This window comes from Hylobates moloch, unplaced genomic scaffold, assembly GCF_009828535.3.
Source record: "Hylobates moloch isolate HMO894 unplaced genomic scaffold, HMol_V3 SCAFFOLD_9, whole genome shotgun sequence".
In the NCBI taxonomy this organism is placed as follows: Eukaryota; Metazoa; Chordata; class Mammalia; order Primates; family Hylobatidae; genus Hylobates; species Hylobates moloch.
The window spans coordinates 75,268,535-75,293,271 of record NW_026652284.1 but is presented as its reverse complement, the minus strand read 5'-3'; the positions used below and the strand labels follow the sequence as shown (position 1 = coordinate 75,293,271).

At 38.3% G+C, this 24,737-nt stretch overlaps 1 protein-coding gene across 2 annotated transcripts; it reads right to left on the bottom strand.

The window, feature by feature from the left end:
• Positions 1-706: 706 nt before the first annotated feature.
• On the bottom strand, positions 707-24,072 carry PLEKHF2 (pleckstrin homology and FYVE domain containing 2). 2 transcript variants are annotated; one of them, XM_032760086.2, is made up of 2 exons: positions 23,731-24,072; positions 707-3,101 (listed from the first exon to the last, which is right to left on the bottom strand). In XM_032760086.2, exon 2 carries the CDS (start codon positions 3,085-3,087, stop codon positions 2,338-2,340), a length of 750 nt encoding a protein of 249 aa, XP_032615977.1. In that variant the 5' UTR covers positions 3,088-3,101; positions 23,731-24,072; the 3' UTR covers positions 707-2,337. The 2 variants fall into 2 exon arrangements, with proteins under 2 accessions (XP_032615977.1, XP_058300520.1); XM_058444537.1 differs by lacking the exon at positions 23,731-24,072 and adding an exon at positions 6,079-6,202.
• Between the last annotated feature and the right edge of the window lie 665 nt (positions 24,073-24,737).

Genomic DNA, 24,737 nt, shown 5'->3' with positions numbered 1-24,737 from the left:
TGATAACAGTCATTCAACAGGTGTCAGGTATTATCATTATCTCACTGTGGTTTTACTTTGCATTTCCCTCATGATTAGTGATCTTGGACATTTCTTCATATACCTGTCAGCCATGTGTATGTTTCCTTCTGAGACATGTCAATTCAGGTCAAGTCATTCCTTCTAACAGTAACTGGAGAGCAAAGCCAAATTATATTAAGGCACTTCCCAATAACATTAAGCCATATCTTCAGCATTTGGAAGAATGTTTGTTTTCTGAGCCTTCATGCGGTAAATCCAAAAGGGAGTTTTGTTCACTGCTCTAACCTACTGCCTAGAACAATGCCTGGCACATAGCAGGCACTCACGGTTGTTGAATTATTAGGCAAAACATGAATAATATCTTTATTATCTTAGCAGAGGGGGTAAATCCTCAAGTCACAATATACAGAGAACAGAAAGTAAGTTGTAAAATATTTTTTATTGTAAAAACAAAGTCAATAAAGGTTGACAATGTAAATGTTATCTCAGAACATTTCCCCTTGGTTCCTGAATTTGCTAGATTCCTATGTACCAGCAAATCTCTATTAGCATTTTTCAGGTTTCATGATCCTTTTCAGATGTGTTGGTTGATTATATGTATATATTGCTTAGAAACAAAAATCCACCTGATATTAAAACAAACCAAAAAAAATCATAAAAGCAAGCAAACAAACAAAAAACCCTAGTTTTGTTGTGCTTTTCTTTCACATTTCCTACAGGGAGATTTGTATATCTCAGATGCTTTCAAAATCTAATAGGTAAGTAAAATTAGTGCCTTAACCAAACAGTAAGATACCAAAGAATCCTCCATCACAAGTTACTGAATCAAACTTCTCATGACATTTGCGGTATGTTCAGATTTGAAGATTTTTTAAATATAGAATTTAAAACAAACTTTAGACTGCTGATTTTCCATATTTCAAAGACTGTAGTTGTTTGCAGCATATAAATGGAGAGAGTAGTGCAAAACACATCAAGTTTTATATGATAAATATATACTTTCAACCTAATGGCTGCCTCAAAAGTAAAGAGTGAACAATTACTTCTCAAAATAAATCTAGATTGACTTAAAGTTCACAATTTAGAAATAGCAATTGCTACTCTATTTCCATAGATTGCAAAATGATTTCAGATACAGGTTACACATACAATTGTTTTACAAAAATAGAAATATTGTTTGGGATTTTACAAAACTTTATAAAATATAACACTATATTTGCAAATTCAAGATAGTTTCACACTGAAATAGACAATACTTCCACGATATGAAGTCTAGCCAAACTTAAAGTGGTCTGCCTTGAGGCCATTCTTACATATTATCTCTTCCAAATCTTCAAGCCTAGGTAAATCTGTGCTCTAACACAGGCTTTGTAAAAAAGAGACTGTTTATTTTCAAGGGTTTTATAAGATTTTCAATCCAGAAATAATGTTAAAGCAGATGAATTTATATCTAAAAATGTCTTACTAAAGGTAGAAGCTAATGCAGTATGACAATTCTATATAACTGATAAATTTCAAACCAAATTCCTAAGAATGACAACCTATTATTAATTTAAAATATATATTTGACAATTATAATTTGGGACCTATATAAAACGAAAATATAATCACAACTATTTTATGGAAAAATATTTATTCATATAGAGTGAAAACACCTCCAAACTTAGTTATTTGTAGCTGTCAGATGAGAAGTATTTCCTAATTACACCCATTCATAAACACTCATTTTATCACTTCAAAGAGCACCAGTGTATTTTTTCAACAAACCAGAAAGTAAGAAGGCAGGGGGCTTATTTCATGTAACAGTGCTATTATGATAAGGCACCACTAGGTATATGAAAAAGCCAAACAAAGTATTTCCAAATCATGTGTTTTTGTTACTGGTGTCTTAACCATTAGACAGGATGGTTAGAAAAAAGCTACTAACATTATTAATGGACCACATTATAGCCCCTTTCCCACCATTCTGTGCTTTTAGTTTTACTTAGAACGGAAATGAAAATAACAATGTAGTACATGATCTGTTAAACAAACATCTTTTCCCAACCTTCCAAGAAAATAACCTAAAAATAAACAAGAATAAGAAACAAAAAATGTATCTGAAATATTTGCAAAAGTCTATCCCTGTAGAAGAGTGCAAGGAGTGGGAGAAGGCAGGGGGACCTACTTTCTATGGAATATATTGAGGCACATAGGTTACAAGTTTCTCAGGCAAATTCATGGCTAGAACAAAACAGAGAGAGAGCTCAGAATCAACTTCCCCCACAGTTGATTTCTCAGATAGCCACACCTTATTAAACACTCCCAAATGTGTCCTTAGTCACTGCTATCATCATCGTCATCATCATCAGACATATCATTTAAAGGAGACTTCAAAGACTGACTGTAAGAGTCTGATCTAGCAGGCTGGCATGTGGCCATGTCCCCAGTAGAAAGCAGGTCATAGCAGAAGTCACAAATCCGCACAGGCTTAGAGGACTGGCTGGGAAGAAGAAATCTCTTTTCAGAGCAGGGCCCACAGACAACAAAACCACATTTGCGGCAATGGTGGCGACGATTAACAGGTGTGAATTTTGCTTTCTGACAACGCATACATACAGTTGCCTCAGAGTCAGGAACCCAGACAGCAGCATGTTCATTACTGGGTGTCTTCCCACTTTTGGAGAGTAAATCAGTAACACATTTATTTATGTGATTCATCCATTCTGATTTCTCCGTAGCAGTGGCAGCATAAACTGCAAAAGATTTAGTTGGTGTCTTGATTAGCCATCCATTCCTTAAGTCTCCCTCATCTTTGATGGAATCAATAGTGACATTTTCCAGGGGAATAATATGTTGTTTGTTATATTTTTTCTTCTGGATGACAATATTGCCATATACAAGAATATCATTAAATAAGAAAAACTGCCTTGCTTTGGGCTTTTTTCTGCACAACTTAGTCAATACTCCTTCTCCAATAAGAACTCGTCCAGGTATAGTTAAAGGTTGACCAGCTGCTCCAAAACAGTTTTCCACTATACTTATACGTCTTGTATTTGCTTCACTGTTTGCCAAGCGATCCACCATCTTTCACTAATAGCCTTTTAAAAAAGAGAAAAAGAAATTAGCACATATAAATTATAAATTCCTATAGGTTAATTAATATAAATTAAGCTAACAAATCATTGCTTTTACACAAAGGCAAAATGTTCTAAAATTCTTTCCCTCTAAGATAATTACTGAGCACACCAAAAGGGCTAACATTTCTCAATTTTTAAAATGATCAAAAACACTTATTTATCATCTCCACGTAGCACCATACTAGTTAAGCAGGTATTTGTAAAAGTATAGACGTCCTACAGACATAATTGAATGAAAGAAGATTGGATAATTAACATAACTTATCTCTGCAAAATAATAAACCCCGTTCAATGAAAGGTAATCTCAATGGGATTCTGAACAATAGAGAACAAAATGTTACACAAACTAAGAAAAATGACTACAATTTTTCCAGTAAGCTATTATCACTGAACTACAGCCTTAATTCTCTCACCTGGATTACCAGAACTGTTTCCCAACATGCGTCCTGGCCTTCAGTCTTGCCCCCAAATCAATCTTTGGGCAGTGATCTCTAAAACGCTAATTTGACCCCATCATTGCTCAAAATGATCCCTTAACCTATTAAATACAGGGTGTTCACGGCCTTTCATTACTTGGTTCTTACTCGTCACTCCGACCTCACCCTAAGTCACTCTTCACCTCAAATGTCATATTCTAAGAACACTCTACTACTTGTAGTCCATTTCACTGTTGTTCCTTTTACTACTTACTACTGCAGCTAACTCATATTCATCCTTCAAGACTTAGTTTAGGTTATCATTGTCTCCTCCAGGAAGCCTTCTTTAAACTCCCATGCTAGACTAAAACCTTTCCTGTGAGCTATCCATATTCCATGTATATTCTAGCTTCACTTTTACCAAAGGACTGAAATCTGTTCCTCCAGAGACCACGCGGAACCTAAAAAGCAGAGATCATCTGATAGCTTTGTTTGAAACTGATATGGTCTGACACAGAAAAGGTACTAAAAAACGTTAATAACATTTTAACAATGTGCAAAACACCCTATTAATCTAAACATTTAATCTCTAAGTCCAATATTGACTTCACTCAAGTCCCAGAGTTGTATCCTATTTCAAACCTACTAAACTAATACTACTATACTATAACCAAGTCATATTAAAGAACAATAAGCCTTGAGAAGAAGAACATTTAAAGTTTAAAGACTAACAGCATAGTATAAGTTCCAGTATTCAGCTCAAAAACTGACACTATAGCCCTTCTTGGTCTTCATTATAAAGGACACTGGAATTCTGGTTATTCCTGAATTCTGTCTTCCCGCAAATCTTGGGTCCTTATAAAGCTCTCTTGTCCTCCACAAAGGTAGGATGTAGCAGGCCTAAAAGTTGTTCCCAAGAATTAATAGGATAATGCGTGGTTCCAAACTGGAAAGATTTCTAATTAGGACTAATATGCCAGCCAATTAAAAGCCTACTATCCTATGCACAAGTACATCCCAGAAAAGGAAATAAAAACGGCTAATACACAGGAAAAGAGGCTCAATCTCTATCATAATTAAAGAAATGATATTAAACAGTATATTTTTCACTTAGATTAATAAAAATTTTAAAATTTACTAAGATGCAGTACTCATAAAGGTATAGGGAAATAGGTACCCTTGTACACTACAGAGAATATGTGTATTCACCAATCTAATTAAATAAATTCCACTCACATGCATAAAGATATGTACAAGGATAATCAGCACAGCATTGTTTATAACAGGAAAACAATTGGAAAAGCTCCAAATAGCCATCAAGAGGAACTGGTTGAAAAAGTTATGACACACCCTTAATCATATATCTTGAGAATAAGAGATCTAAAACCAGTGACAAGGGAAATCCTCAAGATCTTTAGGTGGGGAAAAGAGATGAACTTCCTGATCTCATTTTTATTTCAAATAAATACCACATTTCATCACATCTAAGATGCTATAGATTTTAAGACATATTTATGTGCAACTCATAAAGAGAAAAATGTTGCCAATTAAACCACAGCATACCGTTGATTATAAGACTAATTTCAAATACATAAAATACAGTAAAAAAAGTTTATCTTTAGACTCAATGGAATACATATTTCAAAAGCATAATCATAGACATCTGTATATGTAAGCACACACAGAACATAAAGTTACAAAATATATACTATACTATCAACAATGGTAATTTATCTCTGGAAAGTATAATTATGGATCACTTTTTCATGCTTCACATTATATTCAGACATCCCACAAGTATTTGTCAGGCACTTAGGATCTAGGTGCAGGAAAAGTAAAAATAAACACCACAGGCGATCATACTTGAGTATGTGACAACAGATAAAAATTTTAAAAAATAATAAATTAAACAATACAGGCAAAGTCTCTGCTCTTCAGGGTTTACATTCTAGCTGGGGAGGGGGAAAGAGAAAACAAAATTGAGAATCTAGTACTAATCAATGCTATGATTTTTTTTAAAAGTGATTTTTCAAAGAAACTGAGAGCTATTCAGACTAGATGGTCAGGAAAGGCCTTTCTATAATGGTGTCATTTCAGCTGTACTAGATGGACAGACATAAGAAGGGGTAAGGATAAGGGAGAATATTCCAGACAAAAGGAGTAACTGCAAAGGCCCTAAAGCAGGAAAAGACATTGGCACTTTAAAAAAAAACTGAAAGGATCTATTTATCTCCACCTGAATCAACTACTGAGTCCACCCATTTGAACATATAGTTATTAATTAACTCATATACAACACAAACAGATTTCCTATTATTGCTACTAGGAGAATTAATACTATCATAAATTTGTACTGTGTTTTTCATATTATTTTCTGATTTGAACTGTTTGAAATGCCTATGAAGTTACTAGAGGAGTTTCTATTGTCCCCCAAAGAAGCATCTAATAATATTAGCTGAACTGTGAGCTGATGAAGAAATTAAGGCACAAAGATATTTAATAATGTAAAAGCAAAACTTAACCTCGAATGAACTCTACTCATAGGGAGTCCAACCAATGTGCTGAGCACTTTGCACTTATTACTGTATTTCCTTCTCACAGCAACCTTATGATACACGCGCTATTAGCTCCATTTTATGGATGAGTAAACAGCCAAAGAGGGGTTAAATAACTTGCCCAAGGCTGTCACAGCAGAACAGGCCTCAAATCTGATTTCTCTGTGATGTTACAGTATGTTATGGTACACTAATTGTTCCTTAGAACTCCACTGAATCTACAAGAACTCTAAGGAAGCTATTAACTAACCTCTGGACCTTCACTGCAAACCCTAAAAATACTGAAGATAAGGGAATACTATCTTCAACAAATCACCTGAAAGGATGGATATGTCATGATTTACCCAGCTGTTATCTTGATAATTTTTCATTGTCCAAATGTTTCAACATATTAAGTCTAAATCTTTGTTCATAAATCTTTCTGTTTAATAATGATGCAACTTAAGCGAGGTTTGGGGCATTATTAATTAGTATTTGGCTGCAGCAAAGCAAATACCTTTCAAAGTTTGACAATGACCAACATAAACACATTTTATATTGCAAGGCTACAAACACTCGTATAATTATTTCAACAAGGAATGATGCATTCTTTTATCTTCATTTGTTTTAATGATTCTGGCAGCCCACTTGATTGATTGGTGGGTTGGTGGGTTGTGACCTATATCTGAAAAACTATGGGCATGCACAAAACCTAAGGCCTTTGGCCTTAAGCAGTCTCTTCCATTATCCTTTTTGGTCCTGAATATTTTCTGTATGTGTCAGACATAAAAAAGATGGTAAGCAATGAACTAAAAAAACCCAGGAATACATAAATGCTGCCCTGCACACACACACAAACACATATAAGAGAGAGAAAGAGAGAATGGTGGTAGCGAAATAGGAGGCAGCAAGGAAAGAAAGGAGTGGGGAGAGGTTATCAAAAGGGAAATCAAAGTATCACTTTTATCTGGGTTACAGCTAAATACCCCAAATAATGTTCTTTGGTAAACTGGATTAGAGCACTACCATTTGGTTCAGGGCCTAAGCAAGGCCTCTCCCTTCCCCTAAAGCCCAAATCTAAATTTACCTCCAGCACACTGAGGTGCCCCAAGCAGTAAAAATGCTACACTTTTGTGAGAGGATTAGAATACAAGATTACAGGGCCTAGCCAAGGACTGAGTCCTTCCCATATCCTACTCATTGAGGGGAGGAAGCAGAAGAGAGCTATAAACATGGCCCAATTTGATTAATGTCTACTTTTCTTGGGAAAGAATACCAGTGTATATAGGAAGAACTAAGAGAAAGCTTTCCCATCCCCTTGCAGAAGTGGCTTCATAGAACAAATTCCAAGAAGTAAATAAAATTACTGGCTCAAAAGGCATGAATAAAGAATCTTGCTACCTTTTACAAAATTTCCATTCTGGAAGTAACACCAATTTACCAAGCAGCACAATGACAGTATCCATTCCATCTTGTCCTACATATGGTATTTTTCTTTAAAAATTTCAGCAAGCATGAAAGATTTTTAAAAGCATCTTGCTTTATTCATTTTACTCACTTTTATTTAGTGTTTATTCATTCAACAATTATTCAGTGAGCACTCTCTAGATGCTGGGTATTACGCTTTTCTTCTCAGAGCTTAGAGGCCAGTGGAAGAGAAAGCCCATAAATAAATAAATAGGTAATTCCAAAAGATGAAGTACAATGAAGGAGATAAGCCGGTTGTCGAGATACAGGGGAAAACTCATTTAGATTGAGTAGTACAAAAAGGCCTCACTCAGGTTGTATCATAAACTGAGTCTTAAGGGATGAGGAGTCAGCCATGCAAAGGAAATACTATAAGCAAAGGTCCTAAGATAGGAAGGAAAAGTACTTTTAATTTATTGAATGTTTTCTTCCGTAGCTACCTAATGAGGTCAATGATTTTCTAATGTGTTTATTAATCACTTGCATTTTAAAGACTATATATTTAGAGGTTATTAATCTATGCGTGTGTTGCACATAAAGACTATTAATCCCTTTTTTGTTTTCCTAGTATATTAATCTATAGTTTTATGGTGTTTGACATGATGTCAGTTATATTTCTTAAGCAGTTAAACTTACAGATCTTTTCTTTGCGCTATTTTTCTTCCATCACTCCTAAGCTTCCCTATCCAGATATCAGATGCACGTATTTATTATCTATGCTTTATGACACAAACTCTACATTTAATTATTTTATCCACCTAAAATGTATTCTGGCATACCTAAAAATACTTTTTTGCTTTTCAAATATTTGCATTCTAAAAGAGCTAATTGTTCCAGAAACACCAAGAACTGTGTGACCTCAGATATCCTTACTTGTACATGGGAATAACAGCAGATACATCAGGGAAAAGATGAATGAGATAACGCATATAAAACGTTCAGCAAGCAGTCCAATGAGTGGTAGCTTGCATTAATGCTGTTAGTAATCTAATCTACTGATTGATGTCACTCTCGTATTAAATTTTTACCTATTCTAAGATCTGCTTCTGGGCTATCTGCTTTAATCCACTAATCTGTTTCATAATTCTTATGTCAGTACTATATATCTGGTAGCTCTATTCTAGACCATTACTCAACTTTCTTAAAAACATTTTAACTAATCTTGTTTATTTGTCCAGATAAAATCTACTTAGAACAGTGCTTCTCAACCTTAGCTTCCCATTGGAATCACAAGGCAGATTTAATCTCTGGCATATCAGAAAAAAATGTTCACCCTCAATTGACTATCTGGGTCCAAAATACTTTTTGTTTTTAATATTTTAAGTAATTTTATGACGAACTTACAAAAATAAGAATAAAGGGGTAGTTTTTAAAAAAACTTTAAGAGAAAGCTTTATAAAAACTTAAACATAACAAATCTTTTAATTCCATCTTTCTCTGATATTAAAGGTATATATATCCAAAATAGGAAACATCCTTTGAATGAAACTTTGAATGCATGAACGTGTATTATTTCCATTTTTTGTACTTAGAAATATTGTTCATTAATTCTTGAGTTTAAAAAAACTCATCTAGGAAATCATCATTTGAAGACTCACAGTCTAAGGTTTCACTTATACAACTAAATTCACTATCATTATTGAGTGTTGTTTCTTTGCATTTATCTTCTGACTTGTCTAATAGTTCTGAAATGTCTTCCTTTGCCTTTTTTTCTTCACTATTAAAGACAAAAAATAAAAAATGAAAAAATATGAAGTCCCAAATATGTTAAATGAAAGCTTAGAAGAAAAATGCTAAAAAGGATGATCTCAAAACTATTTTCATATTTTTGAGAAATGATACAGTAGTGATGCTATATTTCACCATTGCATCATCCTTCTTGGCAATTCTATCACTCTTCCATTTTCTTCCTTTTGGCATAATTGGGGGAAATTAATGAATAATGATTAAATAATTCGCAGGAAAATGAAATAGCAAAATGCTTCAAGATATAGGAAAAGCAAAATCACTAAGATCCCATAATATATCTTAGATTTATAAATGCCCAATGAAACCACATGGTAACTGCACACTAGAAATGAGTTTTATTTTGCTTTTTAAAATAAGTAAATTTTGTTTTTGTTCTTTGGAAGACTCTGAAATGAGTTATAAAATATGAAATCAATATAATAATTAGAACCACTAAGAAACCCAAAACCCAAAATTAAGAACAATGAACTCTGCTGATAAATATCAAGGGTTAAGAAACACCAACACCTAGATTCTTCCCTCAGATAGTCTAATTTTATTGGTCTGGGGTATGCAGGGTAAGACCCATGCACCAGAGTATTTTTAAAGCTCCTCATATAATTGTAACATGTAGCTAAGGTTTAGAACCATTTTTTAATTACAATAAATAGATAAAAGAATAAAATCCCACTGAAATGTTGATGAAACTTACACTGTATCCATAAATTACTTTAGAATTAACATCTTTACAGTTTTGAGCATTTAAGGGTGATAGTTATCTCTTCCCAAGGCTTCAAATCTTTTATGGCATAGTAATTTTGTGTGTTTCTTCCGTAAGATGGTTATACTTCTTAAATAGGCTCCCAGATTTTGTATACTTTTTGTTGCCAGTTTGAATCTAAGCTCTTTTTTACAGTATGTTTTCTAATTAGTTAAAACTGTTAATATGAAAACTATTGATACTTGTTTCTTTTCACATTCAGGTACTTCATAGAATTCCATTAATTTCAACAGTTTTCCATTTGACTTTTTTTTTTTTTTTTTTTTTACGTTCTTTGTCTTCTTTTCCAGCAGTGCCTGGCAGTGTTAATTCACAGTTAAAACGTAAAAATTAGAGCAGAGGCTGGGCGCGGTGGCTCACGCTTGTAATCCCAGCACTTTGGGAGGCCGAGGCGGGCGGATCACGACATCAGGAGATCGAGACCATGGTGAAACCCCGTCTCTACTAAAAATACAAAAAATTAGCCGGGCGTGGTGGCGGGCGCCTGTAGTCCCAGCTACTCAGAGAGGCTGAGGCAGGAGAATGGCGTGAACCCGGGAGGCGGAGCTTGCAGTGAGCCGAGATTGTGCCACTGCACTCCAGCCTGGGTGACAGAGCGAGACTCCGTCTCAAAAAAAAAAAAAAAAAAAAAAAAAAAAATTAGAGCAGAAGCATATCTTTTATAAAGCCAGCTTTTATATAACAATTTTTAAAAATAATGAAAGGTTTCAAGTTATCTTCTTCACACTGCAGACAAGAACTGCATTTACATTGTCTAAGCTCCATCCTAGTCTTTTGGTAACATCTTGCTTTTAAAGTAACATGTTCTTCAGTGGGGTGTCTACCACCTGTTAAAAATGTAATACTAGAAGATAGAAAACTCCTTAAAAAAAAAAAAAAAAAAAAACAGAATCCTACTTACAATTGAGAAGAGAGACCAAATGTCATAGACTACTATGTCCTAGTTCTCCCTACTGGAAATCAATACTTCTTATCTCATCCTTACAGGTGAGTTTAAAATGAAAACAAATCTAATTTTATTTCTTACATATACCCATGATATCTGTTATCAGTGAGCTTCAGTATTCAACTGTGCATTACAGTGGAAAACCAATGAACTATGAACTAAAGGACCTGGATTCTAATCTTGGTTCAGACACTAAATAAGTGATTTCATACAAATTGCTTACCTTTTTTTTTTTTAAAGAAGAAAACATAAATAATTTTTAAAGCCCTTTCAGTCCTTAAAATAGTGAGTCTTTGATAGTAAATGGGCCATATTTTCTGGTTTACTGTAGACTTGTCTACAAGTTAATTTTTAATCAAATTTATGACTCTTTTAATCTCAATCAAGATTTTAAAATCCGTGTTACTGCTGGATTGAAACTTTACGGAAAACATAAAAGCAAAGGGAGAAACTAACAAGCAACTGGAGAATGCAGGTAAAAACAAACAGCAATAAACTACCAAAGGTACATCCTCCTGAGCAAATGTATAATAGTAAAGTAAACTATTCCTCTTTTAACACATCTAAGTCAAATGAACAAATATTCTGAGTACCTACCATCTGCAAGGGACAAGACAGTTCTTACTTTCAAAAGTTCTACAGTTTAGTAACCAGAATAATAATCAAAAAATTCTTGGTAAGAGTCTCAATAAATCATTAGGATGATAAAGCAAAAAAGAAATACTTGGCCGGGCACAGTGGCTCATGCCTGTAATCCCAGGACTTTGGGAGGCCAAGGCGGGCAGATCACAAGGTCAGGAGATCGAGACCATCCTGGCTAACACTGTGAAACCCCCGTCTCTACTAAAAATACAAAAAATTAGCCAGGCGTGGTGGCGGGTGCCTGTAGTCCCAGCTACTCAGGAGGCTGAGGCAGGAGAATGGCTTGAACCCGAGAAGTGGAGCTGGCAGTAAGCCGAGATCATGCCACTGCACTCTAGCCTGGGTGACAGAGCGAGACTCCATCTCAAAAAAAAAAAAAAAAAGAAAGAAATACTTGAAAATTTAGCAAATTGCATTTGGAATTTTAGTAAACTCTACTTATTCCATCAAAAAGAGAGGTCAAGATTTTTTCTGCCCCTTCCCACCAGCACTTCTGCCACTGTGGCCAACCGACTACACAGTACGTGTTGTAGAAATTATTAGTGATAAAAGGAAGAGGTTCATTTCTTTGGTAAGACAAAACTTTCATATGTTAATTTTAAATGTATTAAAACTGGATTGAGAAAAATGGAAACTTCAAAATTCTGATTCACATTTAGAGAGAGGTCAGTTTTTTTTTTCTTTAAATCTCTCATAGGCACCAAATATGCCTATTACTGAAAAGTAGACTTATTCTACAGTCTCAGCTAAGAAAGAAAAAAAGGAAGTAACATTTACTCAGCACCCACACATGTGCATAATAGCACATCCACATTATACTCTTTCATTTAATAATCTTTTGTTAAGTGATCATTAATTTTACAAAAAAACTGAGTCATGAACTAACTAGCTAAGCAATTATCAAATGGCCTCACAGTTTTGTTTTTTTTCTGGGTTTTTTTTTTTTTTTTCTTTTTCTTGAGACAGAGTTTTGCTCTCGTCACCCAGGCTGGAGTGCGATGGCAAAATCTCGGCTCACTGCAACCTCTGCCTCCCGAGCTCAAGCAATTCTGCCTCAGCCTCCCAAGTAGCTGGGATTACAGGTGGCCACCACCATATACTGCTAATTTTTGTATTTTTAGTAGAGACAAGGTTTCACCATGTTGGCCAGGCTGGTCTCGAACTCCTGACCTCAGGTGATCCACCTGCCTCGGCTTCCCAAAGTGCTGGGATTACAGGCGTGAGCCACGGTGCCCACCCCCTTTTTTTTTTAAATGCATATTCTTTCCATTATACCTTCACCTTCAGAAATAAATATTACATTAGTATTTTTTGCACATGGACCTATATTATGTATTTGGAATGGCCACTGACAAAATAAGAGGAAAAAAAATTACACATCTATGGTAATAACCATAAGATATACTCAAAATGATTCTTCAAATACTAAAAGGAAGTAAAAGGTGAAGCTATGACTAATTTAGGGTACTAGTAAAGGCAGTTTCAAATAGGTTAGACTTGACAGAGAAACAGTACGTAAGAACAACTAAGTCGGGCCGGGCGCGGTGGCTCACGCTTGTAATCCCAGCACTTTGGGAGGCGGAGGCGGGCAGATCATGAGGTCAGGAGATCGAGACCACGGTGAAACCCCGTCTCTACTAAAAATACAAAAAATTAGCCGGGCGAGGTGGCGGGCTCCTGTAGTCCCAGCTACTCCGGAGGCTGAGGCAGGAGAATGGCGTGAACCCGGGAGGCGGAGCTTGCAGTGAGCGGAGATCGCGCCACTGCACTCCAGCCTGGGCGACAGAGCGAGACTCCGTCTCAAAAAAAAAAAAAAAAAAAAAAAGAACAACTAAGTCATACTTGGATATTTTAGAAAACGAGTTTGGAAAATCAGAACAGTCACACTGGAGGTTTAAAAACATCTTTAGCGAGGTAGGAGAGAGGGAACGAATACAGACTTCAAGTTCTAAACAAGCCCTCTAAATTTTTACTATTTAAATCAGGGGTGTCCCATCTTTTGGCTTCCCTGGGCCACACTGGAAGAATTGTCTCAGGCCACACATAAAATACACTAACACTAATGATAGCTAATGAGCTAAAAAGAAAAAAAGAGAAAAAGAAAAAAAAATCACACACACAAAAAATTCACAATGTTTTTAAAAAAGTTTACAAATTTGTATTGGGCCACATTCCAAGCTGTCCCCCGTGGGCTGCAGACTGGACAAGTTTGATTTAAATCATCCTACACAAGGCAAGATTAATATTCTTTAACTATAGCTATAAACTATTCTTTAACTATAGCTATCAGCTATAATCAGGTAAGTCTATCCAGAAACCAGATTCCTTGGCCAACAGAATCAAATCTAAAATCCTTAACCTGGTATTCAAAGCCCTTCACAGTCAAGTCCTAACCTGTTGCAATCTATCTTTCCAGTTTTACCTCTTTCTCTACATTCTCCGTTATAGTCAAACCAGACTACTAGCTATTGCCAGAATATGCTCTGGGCTTCCTTCCCTACCTCTAAGCTCCGCATGTCCTCCCTCCTTTGTTCTTCTCTATTTACTGAAATCTCACCAGTTCTTCAAGACACACTCAGTTCAATAGCCTCACAGCCAAATATTGTGGCTGGGTATATCCTATGGCCAGGTAAATCCTCACACCATTTTATTTGTACCACTTTATAGCACTTATAGTCTATTTGTTTCATAAAAATGTGTGTACTTGCTCATTCCCAACAGATGTGGAGGTTCCTTAAAAAAAGATTATTTCCAGGCCGGGCGCGGTGGCTCATGCCTGTAATCCCAGCACTTTGGGAGGCCAAGGCGGGGGGATCATGAGGTCAGGAGATCGAAACCATCCTGGCTAACACGGTGAAAGCCCGTCTCTACTAAAAATACAAAAAATTAGCCGGGCGCAGTAGCGGGCGCCTGTAGTCTCAGCTACTCGGGAGGCTGAGGCAGCATGGTGTGAACCCGGGAGGCGGAGCTTGCAGTGAGCCGAGATAGTGCCACTGCACTCCAGCCTGGGCGACAGAGCGAGACTCCGTCTCAAAAAAAAAAGGATTATTTCCTCCAACTTTGTATTTGCAACAGCACCTAAAAAAATGCTTGCATAAATGGCATCAATGTACCAATGTGCACTGAACTGAATATGATCAGCAGTTAGAAGTGGCAGTGGCAGCAGCTCTCAATCTTGAGTTTGATGAAAATCAAAGACTTCATTTTTAACATCTATATTAATTTTCACAGAAAACAGGAACCACACCCTACCCATCAACTGCTTCACTACACCCACAGACTTTAAATTTACAAGCAAATGTTGTGGCCCATTTAAGTACAGTATGTAATTAAAAATTCTAAGTATTGAGCAAGGCAGATACTGTTTTTTAAAAAATTTCAATCTCATGATAATATATATAAACGATTTCTTCTTTCTCCAAAAAGCACAGCTGTTTAGTTAGTAAATAAAAAATGATGATTATGTGCATATTTTCATCATCACAAAACTCAGATTCAAAAATTCACATCATTTATAAAAGTATTTGTACAGGGGCAGCTGTGCAGTGCTGACAGCTGTAAAGAAAGCATTGGATAGTATCTAAAAAATAGCTTGGGCACAATGGCACAAGCCTGTAATCCAGCACTTTGGGAGGCCGTGGCAGGCAGATCCCTTGAGACCAGGAGCTCAAGACCAGCCTGGCCAACATGGTGAAACCCCATTTCTACCAAAACTACATAAATTAGCCAGGTGTGGCGGAGTGCACTTGTGGTCCCAGCTACTCGGGAGGCTGAGGCGGGAGGATAGCTTGAGCCTGGGGGGCCAATGCTGCAGTGGATCATGACTGCACCACTGCACTGCAGCCTAGACCACAGAGCGAGAACCTGTCTCAAGAAAAAAATTAATTCAATAATATCTGAAAAATAAACCTGCTAAAGCTCAACTAAAACACTACTGAGGAATTAGTTATCCTGTCACATCCCTGACCAATTTTCTTTAGTATCATTCAAAACAGTTACCACCTGCTCACTACATTCAAGGTTTATATGTTTGGTGGAAAAAAACAAAGCAGACACTAGGAAATAAGATATACGCCACAAGGTTTAATACAGAACACAAGGAGATAAGTACTATAATAAAAATATTAGCAAAGTAGTAAGGAAGCAAAAAAAAGCAAAGAGTGAGGGCATGGCACAGAGAACACAGCATTTGAACACTGAAAACAGGTTGTGAAGAATGAGCGGAATTTAAGAAGGCAAAAAAATGGCTAAATAAAGGCACAAAGCTTTGCAAGTAAAAATGCACATAAAAAGTCACACTGGGCAAGGCGCAGTGGCTCACACCTGTAACCCCAACATTTTAGGAGGCCAAGGCGACCAGATCACTTGAGGTCAGGAGTTCGAGACCAGCCTGACCAACAGTGAAACCCCATCTCTACCAAGAAAAAAAAAATACAAAAATTAGTCAAGTGTGGTGGCATGCACCTGTAGTCCCAGCTACTTGGGAGGCTGAGGCAAGAGAATTGCTTGAAACCAGAAGGCAGAGGTTGCCGTGAGCCAAGATCACATCACTGCACTACAGCCTGAGCCACAGAGCAGGACTCCCTCTCGAAAAAAAAAAAAAAGTCACACTGTACAGCTGCAGCAGAGGCTGTAGGGGAGTTATTTAGTGGGAAAAGAGGGGAAAAACAAGACAAAATCTTGTTAATATCTAAGACTTCCTTCTGAAACTTTTGGAAGGAGTGGCCTGATCTGATCTGGATTTTTCTAAGATAACTGTAGAAACAATGAAAGATAAATTGAGAAGGAAGAGACTGAAAACAGGATCCAGTTGAAAAGTAACTGCAAAAATAGAGGGGAAAGTTGATGAAGAGTCTGAAGCTTACAATAGGAAAATAAAGGATGGGTCAGATTCAGAATTGCAGACTGGATATAGAAGAGTAAAGTTAAAATTAATCTCCAGGGTTTTAGTCTAAGTGATTAATTCAAAAGCAAATAAAACCATTATTTTTTAATGAATTCCAAGTAGTCAAACATTTATTATCACTTGCTCTGTGCAAAGCAGTATTAAAGGACAGAAGATACTCAAAACTGAAAACCTCTGAGGAACAGAAAGACAGCTATATTCTCATATTTATATAGACAAGTATATATAATTCAGTTGTGTTTCTACAGGCAAGATTATCATGGGAGTAACCGACAAAGAAGGAAAAAAACGAAACAAGGAAGGGGTTTGGTATCCCTATAATGTGCTATAAACTGAGGTATACAATTAACTTAAATCTGTGCAAAGTCTAAAACAGCAGAGGAAAAACAAGCCAAAAACTTTTTTTTTAACTTTAAAAACAAAAAAAAAACAGTGATGAAGGTCCCAGCGCCAAGGAGTTGAGGTGGGATGTAATTTTGACCAGGTAGAATATCTAGGAACATGTCTTGTAAGGACTAGAAATTCAAGCTGGGCCTTAAAGCAAAAGTAGTAGCTCAAACTATCTGGGGTTTGGGGATGGATGATGGTACACAAGTCTATTCCCCCAGAGAGGAAATAATGGAGCCTAGGCCAGAGGAGGCAGGGTCAGGAGAAGGCATAGTGATAAAAAGTCTGGTAAGATAGGGATGAGACAAACTGCAAAAGAAAGCAAGCATCAGATAGAAGAGTTTACACTTTATTACACAGGCCATGGGAAGACAAAGGTTTTTAAATAGGAAAATATTAATCAGACACAGAAGCAGTACACAGGATGGACTGAAGAGAATATGAAGAAGCAAGACTGAAGACAAAGAAAACAGTCATATGAGGATTACAACAATCTCTAAATGAAAGGTAAGAAAAGCCTGAACCACAATAATTGGCAGATAACTGAGGCATAGCAGATAGGATTTAGGAAATAACTGAACACATGGATGAAAAGGGACTGTAAGATGACTTCAAAGGCTTAAGGGTAAGCCACTGGGCAAATGCTAGCTTTGTTTCAGGAGAAAGAAGAAATCAGTTTGGGACATATTTATCTTGAAGTCCTCCAGGGCATCCACAAGACAAACACATCTGCGGGACAGAGATGCCACGATGGGGAGGGAGCTCCGGGACAGAGAGATTTGGTAGTCACCCACCTAGAGATGCTAGCTGATGCTGGAAGAAAAACGAGGGCAGAGGACTAAACTTTGGGGAACCCCTAGTTTAGAAAGCAGGAGGAAAATTTAAGAGAAAAAAGAATGGGACACAAAGGAGCACAAAGCACCTTTTCAACCTGCTCTCATATGTTTCACAACTCTCAGAGACTAAATAACCTGCCAAAAGGTCACAATCAGCAGTGGGACACATGGAAAAAAAACAAAAATCAAGGACTAATGGCAATGTATAACAATAAAATATCTGAAATTTTTACCCACAAACATTTATCCTGGAGAAATAAACTGGAGAAAGGGGGTGGAGGGGGTGTGGCATATAAAAAGTTTTCCCTCTGGCATTAACTCTAATAGTGAAAAACAAAACCTAAATTTCTAGCTGAGGAATAGTTAAATATATCATAAAAAGCCATCATAAAAGAAAAAATTTACTACCTAAACTTTTAAAACTTCATAATTGGGGGAAGAATATTAAAGTAATATGGCAAAGGATCAACATTTATTGATTGATTGACAAGACAGGGTCTTGCTTTGTCACCCAGGCTGGAGTGCAGTGGCACAATCTCAACTCACTGCAACCTCTACCTCCCAGTCTCAAGGGATCCTCCCACCTCAGCCTCCTGAGTAGTTGAGACTATAGGCATGCCACCCTGCCCAACTAATTTTTGTATATTTTGTAGAGACGGGGTTTTGCCATGTTGCCCAGGCTGGTCTCAAACTCCTGGACTCAAGCAATCTGATCTGCCCATCTTGGCCTCCCAAAGGGCTGGGATTACAGGTGTGAGCCACCGCACCCGGCCAACATTTGTAATATACAAAGGGCTCCTGTAAATCCACAAGAAAAAAGGAAAATATCCCAACAGAAAAATAAGAAACAAATATCAATTTAAAAAAAATGAAAATGACCAGTAAATTTAAAAAATGACTCCCAGTCCCAATCAAAGAAATAAAAATTAAAATGATACTCATATATTACTCACCTAAGATGTGGTAAAAATGGATCCTCACATTCTTGACAATACTGTATACACACTGGAACAACTTTTCTAAATGCCATTTTGGCAATATAAATGCTTTAGAAAGTTTATACAACAATTCTATTTCCAATAATATATACAAAAATTAAAAGCGTACAAAGTTGTTCACATGAAGTTCACTGTAGCTTTGTCTATAATATAGAAAAGCTGGAAACAACCTAAATATTTAACAATAGGAGACTAAATAAATTACGGCACAGTCATTAATTTTTAGGCAGTTTTTTAGAAAACACAATATTTAATGTGAAAAATTGTTAAAGCATTTTATTAAATAAAAGTTTCTAAATAGCACATATAGTATAAGCCTATTTGTTATTTAAAAGTGGTTGATACGCACCAAAAAGTTAGTAGTGGTTATCTCTAAGTACTAGACTAATAATATTTTGATATGCCTAATTATCTTATAATGAACACATTCTCTCATAGACAAAGCCTTTTAGTTTGGGAAGAAAATACAAAGAAGAATGTGTAGAAAAATATAAGTATAAAAAGTAAAATATAGTTATATGTACAAGTAATAAAAATATGAGCAAAGAACACAAAAATCTTTATTTTTCCCCAACTGCTGTTTAAATGAAACAAATACAAAGACTTAAAAATAGTTCCACTTCTGAAAGGGGGGGGGGGGGGGGAGATGAAGTTGGTGCAAAGAAGAAAATAGAAAATTCACATCATAAAATCTTAATCATTTTAGAAGGAAGCAAGGTCATCTGCTCAAAGTGTTTCAAGACTTGGGTTAGCAACCTGACTAGAGTGAAAAAGCAACAGAGAAAATAAGTCAACTTGGGGATAAGAAAAGGATTAGAAAGTGACTAGTATAAAGCAGGTAGAAAACAAGTATGTAACGATTACCAAAAGCGTGACTTTGGGGGCGAGTGTGGGGCAGGGACAAAAGTAGAAAACTGACCAGTTATACCCAGCAAAGGTCAAGGAGAGGAGGGACTATGTGGTCTAGTGAGTTCATGGTTAGAACACGAACTACAGAGTTCAAAGTTGAAAAGAAGGAAGACAACTAATGGCCTAGGAGGGACTAGAGGTGACAATAAGGACAAAAAGCTGTTTCACCAGTTATGACAGAAAAGAAAAACAGAAAACAGACCCTTGCATCGCCATCTGGCCACAGAGTTTAAGACCTGAGGTAGAGTGGTTCTGAATGATGACAAGTAACATGGTCATAACATGCAGGCTGCTGTTGTAGAGTAGCAGTGAGGGTCACTGGAGTTAGTGAAGTGTAGTTCCAAATGTGGCCATTCTGGCCAGAAATGAATGTAACCCTTATTTAACCTCTATGCACTTCGCTTTCCTCAGCTGCAAATATTTAATACATCCTTTCTAGCCTGACTGATAGCAATCTGGCTGGCAGCTAACCCCTCTGCATTTTATTGAACTACAAAATGAAAAGCATAAGAAAGGAGATGGGAAATTGAGTTAAATCAAAGGTTCTCCACCTGACTGAACACTAAAATCGGGGATGCTTTAAAAAAGAGGCAAAATTACCTTTGTTCCGTCCCCAAACCCAGTAATTCTGATTTATTTGTCCTGGGGTGGGATCCAGGCAATATTATTTTTAAGTAGCTCCTCAGGAGATTTTAATGTGCAGCCAAGGCTGAAAACTGAACTAGGTATTCCTACAGGCTGCTTCCCTTTAAGAATTTTTAAATTCTATGATTCTATATAATTCACTGCCACTCTGTTCATTTGTTAAAATAATACCTACTATCGTATTCCAGGCCCTTCCACAAACATCGAATCTTGGGTGACCCTCACGCTAACACTGAGGCAAATATTTCTGTGCCCATTTCACAAATGAGTCCAGTGAAGCTTACAGAAGTGAAGCGGCTTGTTCAAGAGTCACAAGCCAGCAAGGAGCTGAGTCAGGACAAGGTTTATTTGTTCCAGCCCATCCTACATGCAACTTGCTTTCTTTCCAGTGCACTCACAGCAACTATCTGAATGCCTTTTATTCTCTTCCCAGGACCTCCCTAAATTGAGCACATTAGTTTGTGGTTTACAGTTTGACAGGGGAGAAAGTTATCTTGGGTGGGGGCAGGAAATAAACCCCGAATTCTACAGGCATTACAGAATTACAAAACACCTTAACCAAGAGAGGTTTTCCAACTTAAAACAGCACTGTGAAAGTGTATCCATGAAGTATTTTTTATTCAGTTAAGTCAACACATACATTGCTTTTAAATATTAAGCAGGCAGCTCATGTACAAAGCTGGTTCATCAAAGATAACAACAACAAAAAAAATTTTCATATACTTTCTATTAAGCAGGGCATTCTAAAAATTCTAAGACAATTCCAGCAAAACAATAATTGATAGCTATAATGAGATCTGTTCCAAGAGCTTAAATGTATAAATATGACCTTTAAATTTTTCAAGCATTAACAGTATTTCCATCAAGTTCAAATACATTCAATCACACTTAAAATTACGATTATAATCCTTTTGATGATCCATAGCTTCTCTCTCATACATCAGTAATTATACTTTAATCCATTATCTACTTAGAAATTTCATAAATATTCAAGTTCTGTACCCCCAGGCGAAAATTCACTCAGTTACTAAGTTAAATTCTCAAGAAAACAACAACAAAACTATATGTGTGTGTGTGTGTGTGTGTGTATACACACACATAAAATAAACCAATTTGTGGATTTAATGGAGTTGATGGCATGTACTGGGAAAAAGACTACAAAGATGATTTAACTATGATGCTCATGGAATTTACAATTTCATAGGAAATTCATGAAGCATATTTACAAGGAACAAACATATGTGTACTCATCCATTCAAACCTTTCCTGAGCATCTGCTATGTTCTTGGCATGCAGGGAATGAAGAGGCAAATCAGACCCGATGTGTTGCCTGCTGTCAAGGAGATGTCATGACAGATCTATACGATATTTACAGTAATACCATGGGAGAAATTAATTGATTTCTGGGGAGGGAAAGGGAGTGGAATGAGAGAACAGAGCAGAAAAGGCTTCAAAGAGTATAGGCTTAAGTATTTTTAAGGAAAAAATTTCATCACAAGGATCACCTGTAAATCAGCTCGCTGGGAAATAAGTATTTACACTGAAGAACTAAATTCAAGTCCGAGCAGTGATAAGGGCAAACGAGATGGACAGACTGCTCCAGAAGACTGAGTTATGTATCCTACAAAGTTATGCTATAGGAAAAATGAAAAGGCTTCAGAGTCATAAGATCTCAGTTAAATACCAGCTTGGCTGCTACATTTGTGAAATTAGTTAATTTCATTTCTAAATAAAAAATTTAATATTATAATGGCATTTACTTGACAATGAAGCAAAACTAAAAGAATTTTTAAGAACAACAGAAATTGGCAATAGAGCCTGAGCAACATGGCAAAACCTTGTCTCCACAAAATTCAAACAAAAATTATCCAGGTGTGGTGATGCGCGCCTGTGGTCCTAACTACTCAGGAGGCCGAGGTGGATCACCTGAGCCCCGGGAGGTTGAGGCTGCAGTGAGCCGAGACGACACCACTGCACTCCAGCCTGGGTGACAGAGAGAGACTCTGTCTAGGAAAAGGAAAAGGAAGAAAGGAAAAAGAGAAAAAAGGAAAAAGAAATGGACAATCAAATATGAGCAGAAGCTGTATATTTAGATCTAAAAAAGTAAAATTCTCCAAGAATTTGGGGTTTTAGGACTTACTGTATTTGTGTTTAAGAGCCTTTTCAGTTCATTTAACAGAATTTTAAAGCAAGATGTCTTTATTTAAAAATCATTTAGATTCATTTACTGAGGCTGAATCTTTTCTTTTGATGCTTAGTCACTATACTAGTTTTATTTAGAGGCCGATTACGTGTGCTTTCCAAATAAATAGCTTAATACCATTCATCCCCCGTGTGGTCGGGACCCAAAGAGATTATAATGAAGCCTTCGTTAATACTGAATTAACGTGAAGACCCCACGAGCTACCAGAGTATTAAAAAAAAGTAAATGCTCAAAACGCGGTAGGCATTCACCCTTAAGAAACTAAAGGGAGGGGAAAAAAACTTCAAACTGTCAAGATCACTTCTTAAGAGAACACATGCCTTTAAGACTCTCAAAGTTTGTGTCTAAATCTTTCTTTAATGAGTCTCTTCAGCAACGTACTACACAACACGACAAAGAAGGCATTTATCAACAACGTGTTTTGTGAGTCTATGAATTACCGAGGAGGGCTTAGGTGTCTGTAACCTTCATACCCACTTTCACCGCACACTCGTTATTGCTGGAATGTACGGAGAGCACACAAGGCTATTCAAGCAACACTGGCAGCGCGCTCTCGGCCTTCAATCACGTTTTTAAAAGGAAAAATAAACTCGGCAAAGGATCATAAAACTTTAAAAGGCTCCAAATAAATAAACCATCGCTTCTATCACAGCAAGTTCTGCAGGGCCATTTTTTTCTCCCAAGTGACATACAAATATGTAGTTCAGGTCACAAGGTCCCGACACGCAGACCCTGCAAACTTTTCGGCCAGAAATTTGTTGCGACCCTGAGACGCCCCCGGCCGTGTCCGGGACCCCCGTCCTCAGGCCCCACAACTTCTCGCCCGGCCTCGGAGCTCCTTCCCGCGTCCGCCGGCCCCCGCCCCGCAGACCCGTGGACCGGACCCTCCCGGCGGCCCCCGTTCCCCCGCGGCGGCGGCGGCGGCGTCCTACGGGCGGGCGCGGCTCGCTCCCGGGCTGGCGGGACGGCGGCGGCAACTGGTCTGCGGGCCGGCCCCGGCGCGAGGGGAGCGGCCGGGAGCGCCCCGTTTCTCACAGACCCCAACATGGCGTCGGCCGCCACCGCCCGCGACGACGACACCTCCCGGCGCTGCGACGGCTCCGGGACCGCGTGAGGAAGCGCCCGGAAAGTTTCGCGTCTCCCCTCCCGGCCCGTCAGGAGCCGGCGGACCACCCACCCGGGCTTCACCTACCCCGACGGCCGCGGGCGGCGGCGGCGGCAGCGAAGGCGAAGGTCCGATCCTCCTGGTCGCGGACGCAGGGCGCAGACTCTGCCCGTTCCCCGCCGGGGCCTTCCAGGGTGTGTGCGGTCCGCAGCTCCGCGCAGCCGGCGCGATCCAGACGCGGTGGGCGGGCGGGCCTCCAGCGCAGCCGCTCGCAGGTGACTCCCCCGCCCCTCCAGTCGAACCCGACAACGGCTGCCTGGGCTGGCCTCTCCCCTGCGCGCGCACCGGCGCGCCCCCGTCCACACTCCGGGCGCGAGCGCGCGGGCACGAGCACACCCACACCGCTCGCTCCCCGCTCTTTCTTGCCAGTTCCCTCGCCCCGCCCCTCGCTCCCCTCGCGACGCGCTCTAGGGGCGGGGCCTTTGGCGGAGGCCACACCCATCCAGGCCGGACGCGGGCGGAGCTTGTTCATGTGTGAGGTCGGGAGGCGCTCCCGCGACGCGTTGAGGTGCACGTGAGGCGCCTTACCTGACTTTCCTGACTCCGACCAGCGCTTAGAAAGTATTGCTCAACTGTCTACGAAGTTCTTAGGGAGACTGGAATAATAGAAGGAAGACACCTCCCCACCCACAACAGGCCTCCCCAGGGAACTGAAGAACGAGAAAGGCAGGCTTTGGATCTAAATGCCCAAAGGCGTCGGTACTGGCATTTGCTGCTCCCATTTAGCACAGCAGTCCTTTCCGTCACACTTTCCCTTTGCTTTACCTAAAATCCCTCCTCTTGAAAGCAAGGGAACTGCCCATACATACCCCACGTGCTCCACCCAGCCCTTTCTTTTAAATGCATACTTTAGAATTCTGGTCTTTTCAAAACTTTGACGACGCAAAACCCCATCAGCCTACTTCACACACCTAGAAACTGTAATTACTGCATAGTATATAAGGTTAAATGTGCCCTAATTAATCTGATAGCTAAGCGCTCTGGTGGGTGCGTAGAGAGGTAACGAAGTTGCTTAGGGTAGACTAGGGATGGGG